This window comes from Centroberyx gerrardi, chromosome 1, assembly GCF_048128805.1.
Source record: "Centroberyx gerrardi isolate f3 chromosome 1, fCenGer3.hap1.cur.20231027, whole genome shotgun sequence".
NCBI classification, from domain to species: Eukaryota; Metazoa; Chordata; class Actinopteri; order Beryciformes; family Berycidae; genus Centroberyx; species Centroberyx gerrardi.
Window position 1 is genome coordinate 6,106,848 of NC_135997.1, and position 19,091 is coordinate 6,125,938.

The following is a 19,091-nucleotide window of genomic DNA, read 5'->3' on the forward strand; positions in this document are numbered from 1 at the left end:
TTTCCATTGTGAATGGGAGCTCCGTCATCTCAGATACTGCTATGAACCCTCCCTTTGTCACCTAGCTATTGTCATACCTCTTTCCAATCTCTGGTCTAGCCAGTTTAACGTCATTCTGTCCCGACCAAAATTAGGTTTAACTCCACCTGCATCTGCAGTAAAGGAACATACTGACAAAAGGATCAGCAGCTTCTGTTAATAGGAGCCAAATTAGCCGAAACCAGTCGAATTAAGTGGGACTTTGAAACTTTTGGAGGAAAGCGGCAAAGATTTGTGTTTTGGCATCTGGCATTCTCCAAGGTAATGGGAATTGTTTTGTTTCTGTACTACACCTCTTGTATTTTGTGTTTACATGAATGTAAACAAGTGGACTTTATTTTATAACTACATTTCCAAAGCAAACTGATTTTAATCTTTGTACTTAAGATCAACATTAGTCCTCCTGGCATTTTATAATTAGTTGTCTGGCTGGTTATATGATTCAATAGTTTCACTACCCATAAAAATTGAGCACCGTAACAATTTGGGTAATAAACACTTTTACATTTATTTTTTAGGCATTAAGTGTGTACAATGAGTACAGCCGTAAAACAAGCTTCAACTCGTATTCCATCAAACATAAGCAACCAACAGTAAAGCAAAGTCCTCAGTGTCTTTACTCGTCCTGCGATATAGAAAGATCAAGTGCTTGGAGTTGAACTAGAATAAGAGCTAATGAGAGAGAAGGGATTTTTTGTTTGTTTTAGAGAGCAAACTATACTGAAAGGGAAAATCCTTCAGTTGGAAGCGAGTGACAGGAGTTACATCTTGAAGTTTTTAGTCTACAAGAGAAGATGGGGAGTCATGATTTCAAATTGTTAAAATCTGATGAAGCATTAACAGTTTGTGAGTCACTCAATGAGTCAGTCACTATTGTCTGTTGATTAAAATATTATGCTGGAAGGTCGGCATACCAGACAGTCAAATGTGCTCTTGAATCAGGTGAAATGTATTGTATACTATTCCCATGATGTCACATACATTTCCTACCAATATGGTGCTTTGCCATGTACACAGCTCATTGGCTGTGGCTGTCATTTGATTATAATCACCTGTTAATTTATTACAATCACCTGTTATTTTCCTACCAAGATGGCCGTGTGGTGATGGAACAGAATACTATGAATAGATTTGGAGGATTGTCAGTAGGAAACTTTAAGAAAAGGAAAGTAAAAGCATGGGCCTGTCAGATCAGTAATGTTACTATTCAAACTATTTCCTCTGAAAGGTTTACCCAGCAAACATTTAATATCAGCACAGAATCTTAGGGCTGCTGGATAATGTGATAACTTGTCAAGATGTAGTAAAACCTGTTAATGTAATGTATTTCCTAATAATATAATGACATCACATTATTACATAAAACAGCGATTATTCTGTAACATTTTTATTATATAATAATATATTGTAATAAGTGGAGATATTACACCATTAGTCATTATTATTGCATCATCAGTTTAAAATATGTTACACCTCTTATAACAATCACCAATTAATGTAATAATTTGATGTAATTTAATACAGTAATAAGTTTTATTACATTTTTGGCCCGTTAAGAGGGACATTTTTATCACAGTTTAACAATATAATACATTATACATTATCTAATATTATTAGATAATATGAATCCTTTCAAAACACAATTACAAAGTGCTTTATAAATGATTTAAAAGCATAAAACGAACAGTAACAGCAATAAAAACTCCAATAATAAAAGGACATACAGGCATAAAAGCAAGTCAAGGCCTGACCGTCTCTTGTTTTGAATCTACATGTTGGAGCAGCCAAGGAGAAGCCGCACCACCACTGATGATGTTTCTGTAATGAATTTGACTTGAAAGATGGTCAATAAAGAGTTTGAGATCAAGAAGGATTGCTAAGGTCAATTAGTACAGAACAGAACCAGCATCAACTACTGACATGCGGACATTTGTAACTCAAAAATCATACAGGAAAGATTTGAATGAAATCCTGAGGAGAGAGGACAGTAGTCCACTGGGAGACGGAGTACAGAAAGCTGTGGTGGGATTCAGTGTTAACGTCCAGAAACCAGGGACTTAATCACTCAGCTGCCTCAGTGTATAAACAAATCTTTATTGCTCGTGAATTAGATCAATGTTAATATCTGTAAAGAAATGACAGCTTGACAATAGGCGTACAAGTACAAAGAATGGACGGGGTCCAGATTGTTTTTAAGAAAAGACTAGAAAAATATGCATTCATAATAGAATAGGCTATGGCCAGAAAGCCTTTAATAATGGAGAAACTGAGAGTGAATAGTGAAGTTTCATATGACATACAGTATAATATATCTTGGTTTCAGACTTTGATTCAAACAAATGTAATGTACAAACGACTTGGTGAATAGTAATCTTATTTCTCCTGTTTAAATACTGTTGTTAAGCACAAAATTTCTTTTGCAAAATAATAATTCCTCCATAACACTGGTCACTCAGTATTCTGAGTAGTATGTCAAAATGATTGTACATACTGATTAGCGTTACTGTGCCCTCTATGAGGTGGGATGAGACAGAAACATCCCAGGAAATCCCACTCTACTCCATAATAGGTTCACTATCATTGCGGGAAGTTTTGATGCTGAGCTTCCTTTTATTTTGGTCACACCCATGGGACGGGACGATGCTTATCTCCCATTACGATTCGATACGCGACGTGGGGTTCACGATTCGATACAACGATGTCACAAATAAAAGTTCAGTGACAACAAAGTGCGACTGTGCAGATTTATGTTTGTTTCTGAGCCACAAATCTTTCTAGCGATGGCATTGGCTTGCTACAATGTAAATAACAATGATACGATCGATAGCGATACATTGAGCGATACATTGAATTTTGATATATCATCTCATCCATAATTTTAACCATGCTATATTAAGGGCAGGCAGGGCAACAGGCGGGGCAGAAAAAAAATAATTCAGAGATGAATTGAAACACACACCGATATTAATGGGGTGCAGACCCACAGGAACAAAGATTCATTAAGTAAAACATTAGTGAGAACAATGAGATCAATGTCTCAATGAAGACTTTGACCTCAGACCTTTTTAATAAACAGATATTCTCTGGTTGTTGTTTCTAATCCTTATGTATTGTACAGATTTTTGTATTGATAATGTACTATAATTGCTTCTCTATTGATGGTATCTCCTTGTGCTCTATTTTTATATCTAGTACTCTCTGCTAATCAGACCATGTGAGTACTAGCACCTGTATTCTAGTGATTATTGGTGCCTGTTTTTTATTTAAAGGAGTCAACAGGAACATCTTGCTTTACACCCTGAAGAGAGAGATTGTTGCTGTCGATAGGCTACTATTTTCTTAACGTAAGGCAATAAAAAATTCTATAGGAGGGCAGGGAGTCATACCAGGAATTGCAGTGGTGCAGGTTTATGTTTTTGTATCCCTCGCATCACACGTGTCTATTATCTCTCACGCTTATTCGAAAGAGTAAGAGGGTGATTTCCGTAACATCCTCGTCTCACACCACATCTCCACCTCACTGAAGCGTTTCAGAAAATACCATGCCAGGCATCACTATGCCTGGTAGGTCTTAGACTACCACGATTTGATATGTACATGTGTCTGATTTAAGGTCTATTTATTGGATGTTATAATGGTATAAAGCACATTGGAAATGGATTCTCTAGCTTTGTTTAATCAGTACTGACTATGTGTATTTCCAGAGAGCCCAAGCGTCCCGTCTGAATAAGAAGCTGAGATGTTGGATAGACTCGTGCTGGGAATCCTGTTGCAGGGCCTGACTCTGCTCTGGTCGGGCCAGGCCTGCGAAGCCTCTTCTCTGGGTCTGGTGGTTCACGTTGTGCCCCTGGACAGCGACGGGGGGGAAACGGTGGGCAGCGTTTTCTTTCCCGTCATTTTATTTTCCAAATGTCTCAAACTTCAGAGGCGATTGTTTGAGGCGATTGTTTTTACACCATTCAAATGTTGCAAGGAATTTATGCGGAGTTATTTTAAGACAGGCAACACTGTGCTGTTGTTGCAGGTGTAATTACATCTCACGCTGTTCCATTTTTGCCATTCCATTAACTTGGCCAGGATTTCCTCACCTTATTTTTGTTTTAACTGTAGAATATATCTTGTAAAATATTATGTTTGGAAAATATATCTTGTACATATTAAGTTTTGGAACACGTAGTTAGAATCAAAATACAGCCACTGTCCCACAGTATCTCACACCAAACATCTATTAAATGACAATGACTGCAAATGCTTGTGATTTAGGTTTTGTGAGTTATATTGTACACAAAGAGATGTTCATCATCAGCTGAATTCTCTTGGTTTAGTCATAAAATCAGTGTTGTTTGGTAATGCAAAATACTTTGAATGGATTGTGTGTCTAAATACTAATTTGCACTGTAATTCCAGCTATCATTTTAAATGTGTGGCGGCGTTTGGTATTCTTTAATTTGACTCTTCCCTTCCCGTAGGTGCGGGCTCATTTCAGCGTGATCGCAGCCAATCCCTGTCCAGATCTGTCTGGGCTGTGCGCCGCAGGAGAGGACTGTGTGCTCCACCCTGCCTCCATCCCCTTCAACGGCTCAAAGCCCGACTCGGGCTGGTGCGTCCGCCAGTGGCAGAAAACTGTTCCCAGTAACTACAACGCCACCGTGACTTTGGGGTAGGAGACTCACTAATTGTCCGGTCCTTTAATCTCAATCTCAAATGTATCGATGTGTTTGTACCACATGTATGTTAGTATGTACCACAGATTTCTCCTGGTACATAGCCTACAAAGTGCACTCAGTCCACTCAAAAGTCGTTGCTTGTGGTCATTTCATTTCATTGGGTGTGTTTTGGCGACAAGCATCCGAGTAAATTCTCAGTTTGTTTAACATTGTTTGTTTAAGGAAAACTTTTTTGTATTTAATAATTTTCTTCTTTTCATTTTGCCCAGATATAATCCATCAGCATAGTTGTGGAAAACATAATCTTGACATTGTGCCTTACTATAGCTAGCTAGCTAACTGGCTACAGCTATTTGGACGCTAACGTGTTTAGCTTTAGTTAGCAGTTAAAGTATTTCAGGCTACTTCCCGTAATGTTAAACAACTGGAAGACCAATAATCCCCAGAATTTTGCCTGAATATGATTGGTTCTCGCACCGTGTACAACATGCTCATTTGCATATTTTTTCAACTTTTCTCATTGCATCGCAGGCCTAGTTTGCTTCTCATACACAATGAATCTGAACATCTGGTCTGCAACTATCATAATACAATCCCATTCACAAATACACAACAAAAGCTATTCTAATTTCATATATTACTATCCAGATGTCTCACCTTTGGCAAATAAACTTCTAATCTGCATACTTACTCAATACTGTCATAAATCAATAATAATCTGTTATTTCAGTAATTTAACGTGGCATTTGATGCAGGGATTTGTTGAGTCAAACCACTTCAGGTGAAATCAATAAAATGATTTTCAAATGTTATTCCAATACACAGTTTTTTTTTCTTCTTTTTTCTAATGACCAGGTCCAATGTGGAATTTTATGTATCACTGAAGGCGGCACCCAAAATTCGGGAGAACAGTGGGAGACTAAACCAACCTCCTTATGTTGCCCTCCCACCTCCTCTGAGGTAACACACACACACACACACACACACACGCACAGAAAAAGGGGACAGAGAAACACCAACAGCAAAATTAAGGGCATAATTAAAAGCACAGAATAAGAGCAATAGAGCATAAAAGAACATGTCAGACACAGTGAAAAGCCAGCGAATAAAAATAGGATTTAAGACGGGTTTTAAAAGTTTCAACTGATTCAGCTGATCTGATGCTTTGGGGAAGGTGCAGTGACAGCAAAAGCCCCGTCACCCATCAGTCTTAACTGGGACGTTGGGATTAGAGGACCCGAGGGACCCTCGCTGTACTGTGTGGAGACAAAATTTCTGAAATATACCCTGGAGCAACTCTATGCAACGCTGAACAAACAGTTCTTCAGCTTGCTCTTACACACAAAGACACCATTCCTAAAAGGGAAGGGAAAAGAAAATGGGAAATGGATGATAAGGAAGAAGGATGTTTTTATGTATTTATTTGTCTGCATACTTTCATATAGGCCCACACTCTTATGTAAATTATGCTTTTATTCAGTTTTAACTGTGAGCAAGAATATAATAAATTCAACTTCAACTTCAACTTCTATTACTTAAATTTTGAATTAAATTGATTTCTTGACCCTGAAAACATACCCATAGGATTTGAAGTCTCTATCTAGTTTCCTAGTTATGGCTAAAAAACTATAAATAATCACCTAATGGCAGAAATGTGAGATCCGGATCACCACCAAAATCTAATCAATTCCTTGGTCCAAGGCCTATCTGTGCACCAAATTTCATGGAAATCCATTCATACATTTTTTAGATATTCTGTGACAGGCAGACAAAATGAAAACATAACCTCTTTGCTGGAGGAAAATATGAGCAGCATTCTTCTATAATGACATCTGACATCTCTATCCATCCTGTGCAGTCAAAGCATTTCTAAAACCTCACTTTCAACATTTCCACTTCAGTTTACCTCCTCTGTTGTGGCTGTATTTTACCAGTCTGGGTGTGTTTTTCTCTCTGTTTCTGCACCTCATGGCTGCATGACGCTTGTGTTTTGCGAGCAGGGCCCGAGTGAACTGCCCTCACCACATCCGCCTGTCAGTGAAGGACCTGGACGGGGACAAGGTGGTCTGTCGCTTCGCCCGCGCTGACCAGGGAGAGTGCCTCAACTGCTCTCTGCACTCCTTCATAGAACTGGATGAGGTGAGTCGCTCTGCTGTACTGTCGAGAACGGAATCGGCCACGTTTTCGTCAAAGCAGATTCCTTCACGTGACTCATGATTGATGACATGACACATTAAAAATACCATATTCACCCTGTTGTTTCATCTTGGTATTCATGATACCTGGTTTCACCTGTTCCTTGAGACGCTAACTCCTGCTTGGCTGGGCTCTGTCGTGCTTTGCTGAGACTTTATCTTTTCACTTTTAATTGTCATATTTTTTCATCAGTGCCTAGGAATATTGTAATGCAAGTGCGACAGGATGGTGGAGGCCTTGGACTTGAGACACTTGAGTTAAACGAACAGAAACTTTACCCATAATAAGAGAACACTATGTATGAAATTGGCTTAGTAATGAAGAGGGACCAAGATACGGAAAGCATTATTACTGAGTTAGGGAAGCTAGGAGAGGGCTCATATTGGGAAATGTGAGCAAGCATAGGCCAGAGACTTACAGTCCCACCAGAGGTAGTGAGCACCAGTACGTCCTGACCTAATACTGTGGTCCAGCACTCACCGATTTGTTAACTTTGTAGCAGGGTTGGGATCAATTCATGAATGAACCCATCAATTCCAATTCAACTGAAGAATTGGAATTAATTGGAATTTCAGAAAGTTTAATTTAATTCAATGAAATTCTGTGAAATTCCAGTTTTTTGTTTTTTCTTACCACATATCTGAGATTACACATAGTATTACATATTATCAATACTGAATATCAGAAAATGTTAAAGGGACCTTTCAGGTGGTATTTCATGCATAACATGTAATCTTAATACATACATTATGATTGAATGCATTAGATTTGTTTAACTGTCTTTTTTTTTTATTCATAATGTTTCAAGACAAACTCTCTTAGAAGTGGAATTTCACTGTTTCCTGACATTCCAATTCAATTCCAGTTCTGTTTCCTTGACCTGAGGAGGTTGGGTGCTGTGGTTTTGTAGTCACATTACCAGCAGCTTACTTGGGGAGTTGGGGCTTTGTGGTCAGGGTTTACATCACCGTGTGAAGGCAGATAAAGAAGCAGCCAGAAAGAGCAGCTGCTGAGAAAAGGACATGAGTGGGAGAAGAGTCCCTAAGGACCGACTAGGTGTTTGTCTCACCGCTCCACGTTGGAAACCCAGTTTTCAGTGTTTGACTACCCACCCCTGCTGCTATATGTCATCGTATGAGAAACCCTCCCATCTAGTCGTTAGATTTGACCTCGTTAACATACAGAAGAAGATGAGCGCAATTATACCTAATGGTAGCCCACTGCCTGTGTCCTTTATAGACCAGTCACTGTGTAAAAGAGATAATGTTTAGTGGAGTTATTCATAACTAAATGGTTCATTGGGGATGAATTTATGATAAAAACTCATCTTGAATCTGAAACCCATAGCGTGAGAACAGTGGGTTATTTTCTTATATCACTTAATATCATGTAAAATCTAAGAAGAAACTAACCCTAAACATGCTAGTAAACAGGACGAAGAAACCTTTGACTGTCTTAAAATAGATCAGATAGTTATTAGTCGTATGAAAACAGTGACATTAAGAGGGAGAAGGTAAGCTCTCCATCCTATCAGGCTCTGTCCTCTTCGCTCTATCCTCTTCACTTCCCAAAGCTTTCCTCTCTTGGTATCTTAATTTAGCTCTCTGTTGACATCCATCTGCCACTTCCCAGGGTAGAAGTTCCTTTGCCTTTTGAGTGCTGGTCCTCACCAGCTTGCTTTGCACTATCATAGATTATAGTGCAAGAACACACACATGCATCGTAAGCATCTTAAGTAAATGTTTTTGGAAATCGTTTTCTCTTCTGTTGATCTGGGTACATGCCCTCCTTTTCACCAACACTGCTGCAGTATAGTCATTATCAATTATTAGTAATTTTTGTCAAAGGAGAGGAATTTCCTCCAGGCAGTACAGAAAATCCTCTATGTTTGACAACAGTATAAATCTGTCAGGTCCAATGCCTTCTTTCAGTTTGGTAGGAACGTGGATCTTGAATATTAACCTTAACTTGGCTTCCATCATCTGTAAGTCAATGTGTCCCAACGTTTGTGCTCAGTAGCACACAGTGTCTCCAACCTCTAAAACAGGCTTGCTTAGAAATAAAAAAAAATACCTGTCGTCAGGAACTCTCAGGGGTGAATTCACAAAAGGACTGACTTTTGTGGCCTTTAAACCATCCCAAAAAACAGAAAAAAAAACCCCATGTGATTCACAAACTACCTGCAGTGGGTGGAAAGCGCATGTTACAACCCAGCTCAAGGAAGTAACAATGAGGGGAGACATACGCCAAAGTAAAAGTTAAAACAATGATTTATTAACTAAAACTTAAGGGAAAATAACTAAACACAAACCAAAAGAACAGAACAAAAGGTGTGCATTAAGTGAGGAGAGAGAGACACACTGATGGTCTGAAGGCTTTGGGAGGGTCATCACATGCATTTAATTGCGCTGCCAAGGAAATAGAGACAGTGCGCCATCGCTGTTTATGCATATTTAAATGAAGTTATCCATATGCGTTTCAGAGAACAAATGACCCCTTTCTATACATATGAGGTTCATTACAGCGTGCGTCCAATTCACAAAGCTCATCGAGCTCAAGGAAGAGATTGTGCCTGCCACTCAAAGTTCCTATACAATACTTGGCACTGTTAATCTGCTGTCAACACTTCCAGACATGTGCTGCGGCCTTCAGGGCTTCGCAGTCTTATCAGCAGGACAGTTCCGGATATTTTGAAAGCTGTTGGCAAGGTGCATTTTCATGGCTTGGCCCAAACACTTTATTGCACCTACGGGTTTATGTATGTGCAGTATGTACATTATGTCTGTCTGTCTGTCTGTCTGTCTGTCTGTCTGCCTGCCTGTCTGTGACTAACGTGCAGAACTTACACTGTTCTGATCCGCTCAGAATCAAACTTCACAGATATTTTCATAGTTCAGCAAGGACCTGCACTATTGTTTTTTTTTTTTTCACGAATCGGGCAAAGATTGTTGGTCCAGTCCACCAAACTTGTCGCAGTAAAATCTTATTGGACCGGCACCACCATGTTGTCTCGAGGCAACAGCCCATGATGCCTTGCACGTAGTGTTTTAACAATGTGTTAGGGTTGTTGTTCAGGCTGTTCAGGCTCTAGTCACTAAAAATTATGCACTAGTACTTTTACTTCATAATAATTAATGGTGACTAAAACATAAACACTAGTCGCTATTTTTAGTGACTAGTGCATTTTAGGAAATAAATGACAAATGACAATAAATGACGAAAAGACCAGGAGGATCCAAAACCATGATAAAGGATGGGCTGCTCCATCAGCTGTTTTTCCCTTCTTTACTTCACCTGTTCTTCTCTACACTACTTCAGCTTCAGCTGCCACTACACAACATACAAAATCCATCCAAATCCATATATTTTGTCAAATTAATTTACTGGAACTGGTTTACTCCAGTGTGTCTGTAGATTTCAACAACTTTAAGACGTTTTAATAACGTTTAATAGAAATGATAGAAATGACCAATATGAACAAAAATACAATAAAATGTAAAAAATCATGCAGACCTATCAGAATATAAACATATAGACCTATAGAATAAAATAAATAGAATAAAAATTGTAAGACCTCTAAAACTATTTAAACCCTAAAGGATGTTTAACAGTATTTTAGACCTTTAAAGCCTTGAATGCAGAGCATTAAATGTAAGACATTTTAAGACTTTTCAAGGATCTGTAGATAACCTGTATTCTTTCACATAAATTGCTTGGTGAAAACTGTACATAGTTAGTTGTGTGACCAAACACTCTTTACCAGGAAAAATGTATGTTGTCATTCACCGGAGACGCGTCAGCGGGGCAGTACCCCCTGGTCCTGATGGTGGAGGACAGACTTCCCGTGCCCAAAATGAGCCACGTCACGGACAACCGGCCGCTCAGCTCCGTCCCTGTGCACCTCTCTCTCACTGGTGAGTCTGTCTAGCTGAATAAATGGGGCAAAAGCATAGAGATTTCAGTAAGTTAGGAATTAAAGGTTAGGTGCATTCATGGCACAGCAGCAGTCTAAGCATTTCAAATCAAATCAAATGTAGGACATTTCATCCAACAATGTAACCCAAAGTGCTTCACCAACATGGTGAAACACTGTTCAGGAAATAAAGAGAATAGGCGTGCTCGACTCAAAACTTAAACTTCTTCTGGTGCCGACTCAAAAAACATAAACTATAGAAAACTATAGCGTTTCAGAATCGCTGAGGAAGGCCAGGGGCTTCGCGTATGTTGCCGTTGCTGCTGTGCAAATTAAACACTGTCATAAATAGGCCTACATACTGCGTGAGTGTGGACATTTTTCTACAGTTTAAACACTTCAGGGTCATGAGAAAGAAAGATAATAACGGAAACATGATAACCAACATAATAAAGGGACATAAGAACAGGAGAAGTAACGTTTAAAAAGAGTAAAAGGAGTAAAAAAATATATATATAAATATACAGTATATTTTAAATTTAGGTCCTTGTTATTCCTTGACATTTCTGTCCCATGCCATTCCTTCTCTCCTTCCTCCTTCCTTCCTTCCTTCTGCAGTTTCTCCACTGTCCACTGTGGAAATGTCATATAATAGTCTCCAGTTTCCATTTTCAAGCTGTTCACTTACAGTTTTATCCAAATTTTAAGATACTTCCGTTTGTGTGATCTGCTTGATTTGCAATACATTTAGATACATTTGAATTGAATTGAATTGAATTGAATTGAACTGAACTGAACTCAATTGAATTGAATTGAATTGAATTGAATTGAATTGAACTGAATTATTCTCCTGTCTTGCAGTGGAGGAGGCGTCTTCTAGCTGCAGTGCTGAACCCATAGCTACAGGTGAAACTCCCGGGGAGGACGCAACACTATACGTTCTGCCCTACGAAGAGGTCGACCTGACCGCCAGCTTCATCTCGGAGCTGGAGAGGTGCGCCCACAGTGCCTCTTAATATTATCTTCCCAAGTATTGTCTGTGCTCTGTATTAAAAGTCAGGCCCAATGCTTAAAACACATTGTTCCAGGGGGACACACTTGTCCAAATACTTATCTTGGTGCAATCTGGTACAAGTCTGGGTTTCCTGAAAACACCTGAGACCCGGTTTATTAAACTACAGGCTAGACACAAAAATGATTTTTCTTTTTTGGGGCTCCACATAAAACATGGCTTCATCTGCATAGGTCCCAGAGCAAAAGAGTAAATTTTTCAGTTGCATCCTGGGCTGAAAGAGAGAGGAGAACAACATTAAAGTGGAAGGCAACTCATTTTAAGGTTTTATATAAATTATTTAGTGGCCTGGGATAGTCTTACCAGCATCTGTGCAACAATTTCCTCCCAAATCTAGAGATGTCCCAATAGTGTGATATCATGCCAATAAGGCCTGGTGTTGCCCAACTAACAAATACCAGGACTCCTACTTTGTCTAAGCTTCAGGGGCAAAGTGAACTGTATGTTATATCTACAATATACTATATAGACCTTCTTACCCAGAAAATGTACTGCATCGTTAGATTCATAAAGTACTGAAGTATTGGATACTGTTGCAATTACCTTTTCCAGTTCATTCTCTATATAGTGTAATATATCTTAATGATTATGGAGCAGGACAAACTCTTCTCTCTTATTTCTCACTATTATCTCACATGGGATACGGTAGGAGATGTTCACTAATACACAGACCAACCTGTCCCTTGATTACACCTGAATGTGTGTTAATGTATTTGTTTAGTTTAACTTTTTTAAGACTAAAACTGTTAAATTAATACAATTGTTAGTGTTACATAGTTATTATTTGAATGCTGAAATTCAGTGCTGGTTGTAAAGTTTCTTCTCTCCTTGTCAGTGTGTTGGAGATAGCGGTGGTGGGCCCCCCCGCCCTCTTCAGGTCCGGCCTCAAATCAGCCGGCTCCCTGACCAACATGGACATGGCCTGGGTCCGCAGCCAGAACAAACTAGCCCCTCTCTTGCCCATCTGCTTTGCTGCTAATACCAACAGGTAGGTGGTCCTGTGTAGCTCAAACGGTAGAGCATGGCACTAACGCTCAAAATTCAATATATACAAAAATGTGACAATACGTATCGTGGGGCATAAAAATGAATCGTGATATTAGCTACATTTTATTCTGCTGTAGTAATCACAAATGAGACGGCTTGCCCATCACAATTTCACAAGCTCTCCATCAAAATTATATTATTTGCACTTTGTAATGACATTTTTAAATTGTTGTTTACATTATAGAAAGCCAATGCCACTGCTAGAAAGATTTGTGGCTCAGAAATAAACATACTTCTGCACAGTCAAACTTTGTTGTCATTGAACTTTTATTTATTACATTGTGTCGTGGTTGTATCCTTATATTGTATATCGAATCTTAGCGTGACATAAGCATATCGGGCCATCCATAAACAAATACAATGTGTGCAGTCAATGTACTGTAAGGCGCTTTGGTATGTGTACACGCAGGGTTGGGTAGGTTACTTTATGAAAATGTATATATGTATATACGAAATGTATTCCATTACAGTTCCTGGTTACCACATCAAAACTGTAATCAGTAACATAATCTAAGGGATTACCCAAATTCAGTACCGTATTTTGACTATTTTCAGTTACTTTCAGATTACTTAAAATTACTTAAAGGTACAAGTTTAAGTTTCTATGCAAATAGAAAATCTACCACTATTGAAATGACCTCCTGAGTTTCTGACTTTCACTTGAAAATGAAGCTGTCTGATTTGCACCTCTTGTCTTTACAGTTTGCAGTCAGAACCCAGATGTGTGTGGCTGTACCAAAGTAAGAACTTCAGCTCACAACTTCATAAGAATGCCAGTTATGCTTTAGTTCACAAAATACCTCTTCTATCTCTTAAAATACTTTGAAGTGGCTGATTAGGGGGCAGGGGTGTGCACAGTTGCAGAGGCATCATATTGGTTTTGCTTTATCAATATACATTTTAGAAGATGCTTACACTTTTAAAAGAAGTCTGTGTTTTTTTCTTTCTAGGGGAAATGAAGGACCTGCCTGCCGGAACAGGTCGAGAACACAGCAAACTTCATAACATTCAAGTGTTTAGTGTGCAATTCAAAGTACTCGGTGTATACAGTACATCTCATCCTGTCTTGTCTGTCTGTTCATGAGTGTCCCCCGCTGTCTGCCTGCAGAGCTGAAGTGTGAGAAGACGGAGATGACTCTGGTGCTCCCTGTGGCCACACTGCAGAACATCAACCTGGACGAACTGCAGCTCAACAGCCCCACCTGTCCCGTCAGCTACAACAGCACACACCTGACCGCACGCATCTCCCTGACCGGCTGCGGCACCAAGATAGTGGTGAGAGGATCTATCTATCTATCTATCTATCTACTTTCTGAGTACTAGAATATCCTACTCAAGTAGAAGTAGTGTTACTTTTCTGATATTTTACTTAAGATAATTTAAAATGTACTCAGTAAAAGTTGTTGAGTTACTTTTTAGAAAATAGAACAATGTTAGATGTGATATTTCCCATGTAACTCTAAAAGGATGAGAGGACAGAGTTCAAACTAGATTATTTTAATTTTAGAAAATTTGTAGTAACCTATAAAGTAACCTTTATTTTGTAATTTCCAAATTTTCCAAAGCCAGATTGTTCTTATTCAATGCGAATGGCTCCACAATTGGTCAATTTATGTTGGCCTAGTTTCTGTTGCTTATGGATGTGATTTAAAATGTAGTGAAGTACAATACTTCAGTAAAAACAGACTTAAAAGTAAAATTAGTGACTTAAAGAAATACACAAAAAAGCTACTCAACTGCAGTAACGTGACTACATGTAATTAGTTACTTCCACTGTTGTCTGTCTGTCTGTCAGTTAATCAATCAATCAATCAATCAATCAATCAATCAATCAATCAGTTAACATCCAGTTACCCATCCATTCATCCTTTTCCAACTCTAGATTAAGTTCATGTCTGAGACTAGGGTTGAAATCAGAAATGCTCGATTTATATTGATCTGAATGTGAATTTATTGATCTGAATGATTCCTCCTCCTTCTCCTCTTCCCCCCCGTCCTGCAGCACTCGGGTACAGAGCTGGTTTACACCAACACCTTGCAGAGCGTGCGGCCCTACAGTGTGGTCAGCCGCCTGCCCTCGCTCATCCTCCCCCTGGCCTGCCGCATCCCCGGAGTCCAGGCCACGGGGCCGCAGTACAAGCTCAGCATTCCCACGGAGAAGGAGGCCTTCGGCAGCTTTCGTGTGTGGATGGAATTCCACTTCCCGGGAGACGGGCCCCTTCAAGAATTCACACGCGTCCCCAGGTTTCGCCGCCTCCACACCTCTTCGGCTGCTGGGCGACTGCGGCGAGAGGCGCCATTGCCAAAGTCAGAAGATTTCAGCTTCCCCAGCAAGGACATCGGGTCAAAGGTCAACACGCTGGATCTCCACGTTATGTCCAACTGCAGCATAGAGCGAGCCGAGATGATGGTGGGAAAATGCGTGGAGTCGGAGACGGAGGACTTTGTCAATTCCCACCCAATTCTGGACCAGGGGTCAGTGACAATCAACCAGTTGACTGTGAAAGTTCAATATGAGCCAGTTGAGAGGGACAGAGCTGGAATAGTCTGAAAGGGAATGTTCACTCACACAGTATAAATACTTTTGAGTGTAAATATGTTTTTGCTGTATACGTCACCTTTTAGTTTGAAGTCATGTCATATGGAATCCAATCTCTCTCTCTGTCTCTCTCTCTCTCTCTCTCTCTCTCTCTCTCTCTCTCTTTCTCTCTCTCTCTCTCTCTCAGGTGTACGGCTGCCAGTAGCACACTAGAGATTATTACAACAAGAAAGAATTCCAGGATCTACCGCCTTGACATGAGCTCCATAAAAGCACAAGGAACAACGGTCTGTCTGCTCTCTGCCTTCTCACTCACACACACACACACACACACACACTCACACACACACATACATTTTTACAGTCCCTCTCTTCTGTGTATTGTTTCTAAATCTTCCAAGATGAGTGAAAGAAGTAGAAAATAATAAAAGTAGACTATGATCTCCTTTTCTTGATTCTTGCCGCACTCCAAGTCCGCACAGAAAGTTCATTTATTTTACATGAGATAAAAAAGTTTAGGAGCGAACGGCACGTTTCGCCTCTGCTTCTTCAGGTTCGCTCTTCCAAGAACTTTTTCTAGAGATTTGGTGTGCGGCAAGAATCAATAGTTTGCGATAGTGATCAAATGTGTAGTTATTATGTCAAGCAGCGATCCATCTCATAAAAATCGTGAATTGTGAAGTTGTAACATGTTTTTTAAGCTTTCTCTCCAAACTGTTAACTTGAATTCCTTTACTCTGTGCTGTGCAGATGTTTGTGGAGTGCACAGTGTATCTCTGCATAGCCACCTTGCCCTCTCAGGAATGCCCCGACCCATGCACTCGTTCCACTGATAACCGAGGATTGGTTGACAACGTGTTTACCACCACCTACACAATCCAATCAGGACCCATTAGCCTCGTGGTCACCACACCTGCACCAACCACAACAGCAGTCATCACTACTGCTGCTGCTGCTACTACTACTACTACTACTACTACTACTACTACTACTACTACTACTACTACTACTACTACAACTACTGCTGCTTCTGGTACTACTACTACTGGTCCTGCTACCGTCACCACAGCTGTCCATAACACCACCACTTCACATGGTAAGATGCATCCTCTACTGACAAAAACATGCCTCCATTTCTTTCTGTTTTGAGAATTTATGATGTGAAATATCCATCCAAATGTGTTTTTTGATTACAAGAGATTATTGGCTGTTAATGACATTGTAAATGTGCAAACAAAAAAAAATCTTCTTCGAAGTTTTCGGGAATGTTTGTACTGTTTTGAGGGAAAATTACAGAGCACAGGTGCCTTGTTTCATATCAAAATGAACATGAGAGCTATGAAAATATTTTAAAATGAAAGGCATTGGTGACTGATAGTTTGGTTGGCAAAATCCCAAGAATGTATACACACACACACACTTGCGTGCAAACAAACAGAATTATCTCTTAACTAGATTTTTATGTTTAACTATAACTCTAAATACAACTATAACTATAGTCAACCTATTGTCTTTTCCCTTCCTCCAGCTCCAGAAGAGGCCTCAGCCATGACTGTGGGAGTGATTTGTTCTGCCATTACCATAATTCTTCAAAATATCTTCCTTTACTGAACACACCGGACGATGAAGATCAGCCAGAAACTGAAGATTGGGACATTTGAAAACTAAACCCTATACAAAATAGAAAACCACTGTATACTTTGAGTTTTTTTCAGACGCACACTGCATGACTGTCAAACACCTAAGATCTTTGTACTGCTCACATTAAAGTAGTTTCTTGTCTTACCAACGCACACTAAATGATGTGACACAGATGGGGGTGGGGGTGGGGGGGGGGGGGCGGGGTCACATCATTAAAAGATTCTTTGCTTGGATTTGGTCGTGAGGGATCTCGATGCCCCCCCCGTCTCACCAAAACAAATGCGAAACATGACTTTGTTTTTCACCTGATTGCACAAAAATGGAGCTTGAGAAGGAAGAGAAGCTCGCAGCACTTATTGTGTGTGTAGTCATTTGTGCTGAATAAGAGAAAAAGAAGAAGGCTAGATGCCGAATTGAATTGAATAGAGAGAATGGTTTGGGAGATGGGGGCAACATGGGTTGTCTGTTCTGCAGAGAGTTGGAGGTAAATTATAAAGCCATAATAATAATGATAATAATAATAATGATAACAATAATAATTATTATAATAATAAGATAAGATGGCACTTTATTGATCCCCTTGGGGAAATTTAGGATAATAATAATAATAATAAGCTTTATGTATATAGCACTTTTTAAAACAACTGTTAAAAAGTGCTTTCTAAACAGTTAAGATAAATAAGTACACTGAGTATCAAAATAGTATATATCATTCCATAACCAGTAGTTTCTAAATATTTATTTTCTACCTCTTCCGCCTGGTTTCCTCAGAAGCTTTCATTGGCTATTGCCGCTCACAGTTCTCAAAACCTGTCTTAAGTATCTCACACTACAAGAGTGTTGCAGACAAAATGAAACATGTTTGAAAACCTCCAGATGTCTGAGACAACTCAAAGACCTGGTCAGTCGCTCCGACATGGGCATTTCAGACCTCAAAAGCTTGTTTGGGACAGCAAAATTGGGCTTAAAGTCATGTAGTGTGCGCCTGGCTTTACGTAAAGTGTGAAAGATACAGAATAATAATAATAATATGAGCTATAACTTTTTAATGCTGTTAAGTTCCTTTGTTCTATTCCTTGCAGAATGTGGTGTTTTTTTCCCCAATTTATTTAAACTTGACATTAAATAATAATGTTAATTATTATTATTAGTACAATTAAGTTGACATTATGCATATAAATGTAAATACTCTAAAGACTAAAAAGCAATAAATTCTATGGACAAATCAGAAAGCTACAAAAAGATATGTAACATTTTGTCTAGTGTTCAAAACAAGCCATTGTAAACTATTATACAGAATAATATTGTGTTTTTTTTCTAACTAGTTCGTAACGTGGTGGAACGGTTGAACCATATTCTATATTTACTGTACCTTGTATTGATATAGGTTGACTTTAGATAACTATAATGTTATTATAATGTTATTAAGCTTATCTTAAACTACCCTCTGACCCTCTATCATTTGATTGAAACCAAATGTAATTCATAAGATCATAATCAAAAATCAGATAATACCTTATATAATAGCTACTATAATCAAAAGTTATACAAATAAATAATAAATAACTACCTTTAAAGTTGAATGTCCACCGGGAGGGGGAATTCACATACAAACTGAACAAGAGCAAACATCAAAAATTTGCAGAGGATTATGGGAAGGTGAGAAGTTGTTAGCGTAGCGGTGGGGAGGGGTCGACCTTTCGGCTATTTTATGCACATTTTCAAGCAGCCACTGCAGGCATAAACCAATCAGGTGAATAGTGTGTGTGTCTGCTTAAGTTCCTTCACAAAACATCACAAAACTAGTTCTGCCAGGGCTTGTCATCTGTTCCTCAAATTCTGGCCGCTCACCAAAAACCTCTGCAAAATCATAACTGATAACAGATCACCCATCTGTACTTGGGGGCAGTAACAAGTTTCTGATCGCAAATCATTTGTCGCTGCCAAAGGTGGAATACCTGCCTTGACATCACTGAT

General features: G+C 39.2%; 1 protein-coding gene across 2 annotated transcripts; it reads left to right on the forward strand.

Moving 5' to 3' along the window:
- Positions 1 to 179: 179 nt before the first annotated feature.
- LOC139929545 (uncharacterized) lies at positions 180 to 18,406 on the forward strand. Of its 2 annotated transcripts, XM_071922481.2 has the most exons (16): positions 229 to 300; positions 3,507 to 3,603; positions 3,748 to 3,910; positions 4,509 to 4,699; positions 5,562 to 5,666; positions 6,707 to 6,845; positions 10,666 to 10,816; positions 11,677 to 11,809; positions 12,723 to 12,875; positions 13,637 to 13,674; positions 13,885 to 13,914; positions 14,043 to 14,209; positions 14,937 to 15,409; positions 15,661 to 15,760; positions 16,224 to 16,569; positions 17,002 to 18,406. In XM_071922481.2, exons 3-16 carry the CDS (start codon positions 3,779 to 3,781, stop codon positions 17,082 to 17,084), a joined length of 2,241 nt encoding a protein of 746 aa, XP_071778582.2. In that variant the 5' UTR covers positions 229 to 300; positions 3,507 to 3,603; positions 3,748 to 3,778; the 3' UTR covers positions 17,085 to 18,406. The 2 variants fall into 2 exon arrangements, with proteins under 2 accessions (XP_071778581.2, XP_071778582.2); XM_071922480.2 differs by lacking the exon at positions 3,507 to 3,603 and having other exon boundaries at positions 180 to 300; positions 3,744 to 3,910.
- Positions 18,407 to 19,091: the final 685 nt, after the last annotated feature.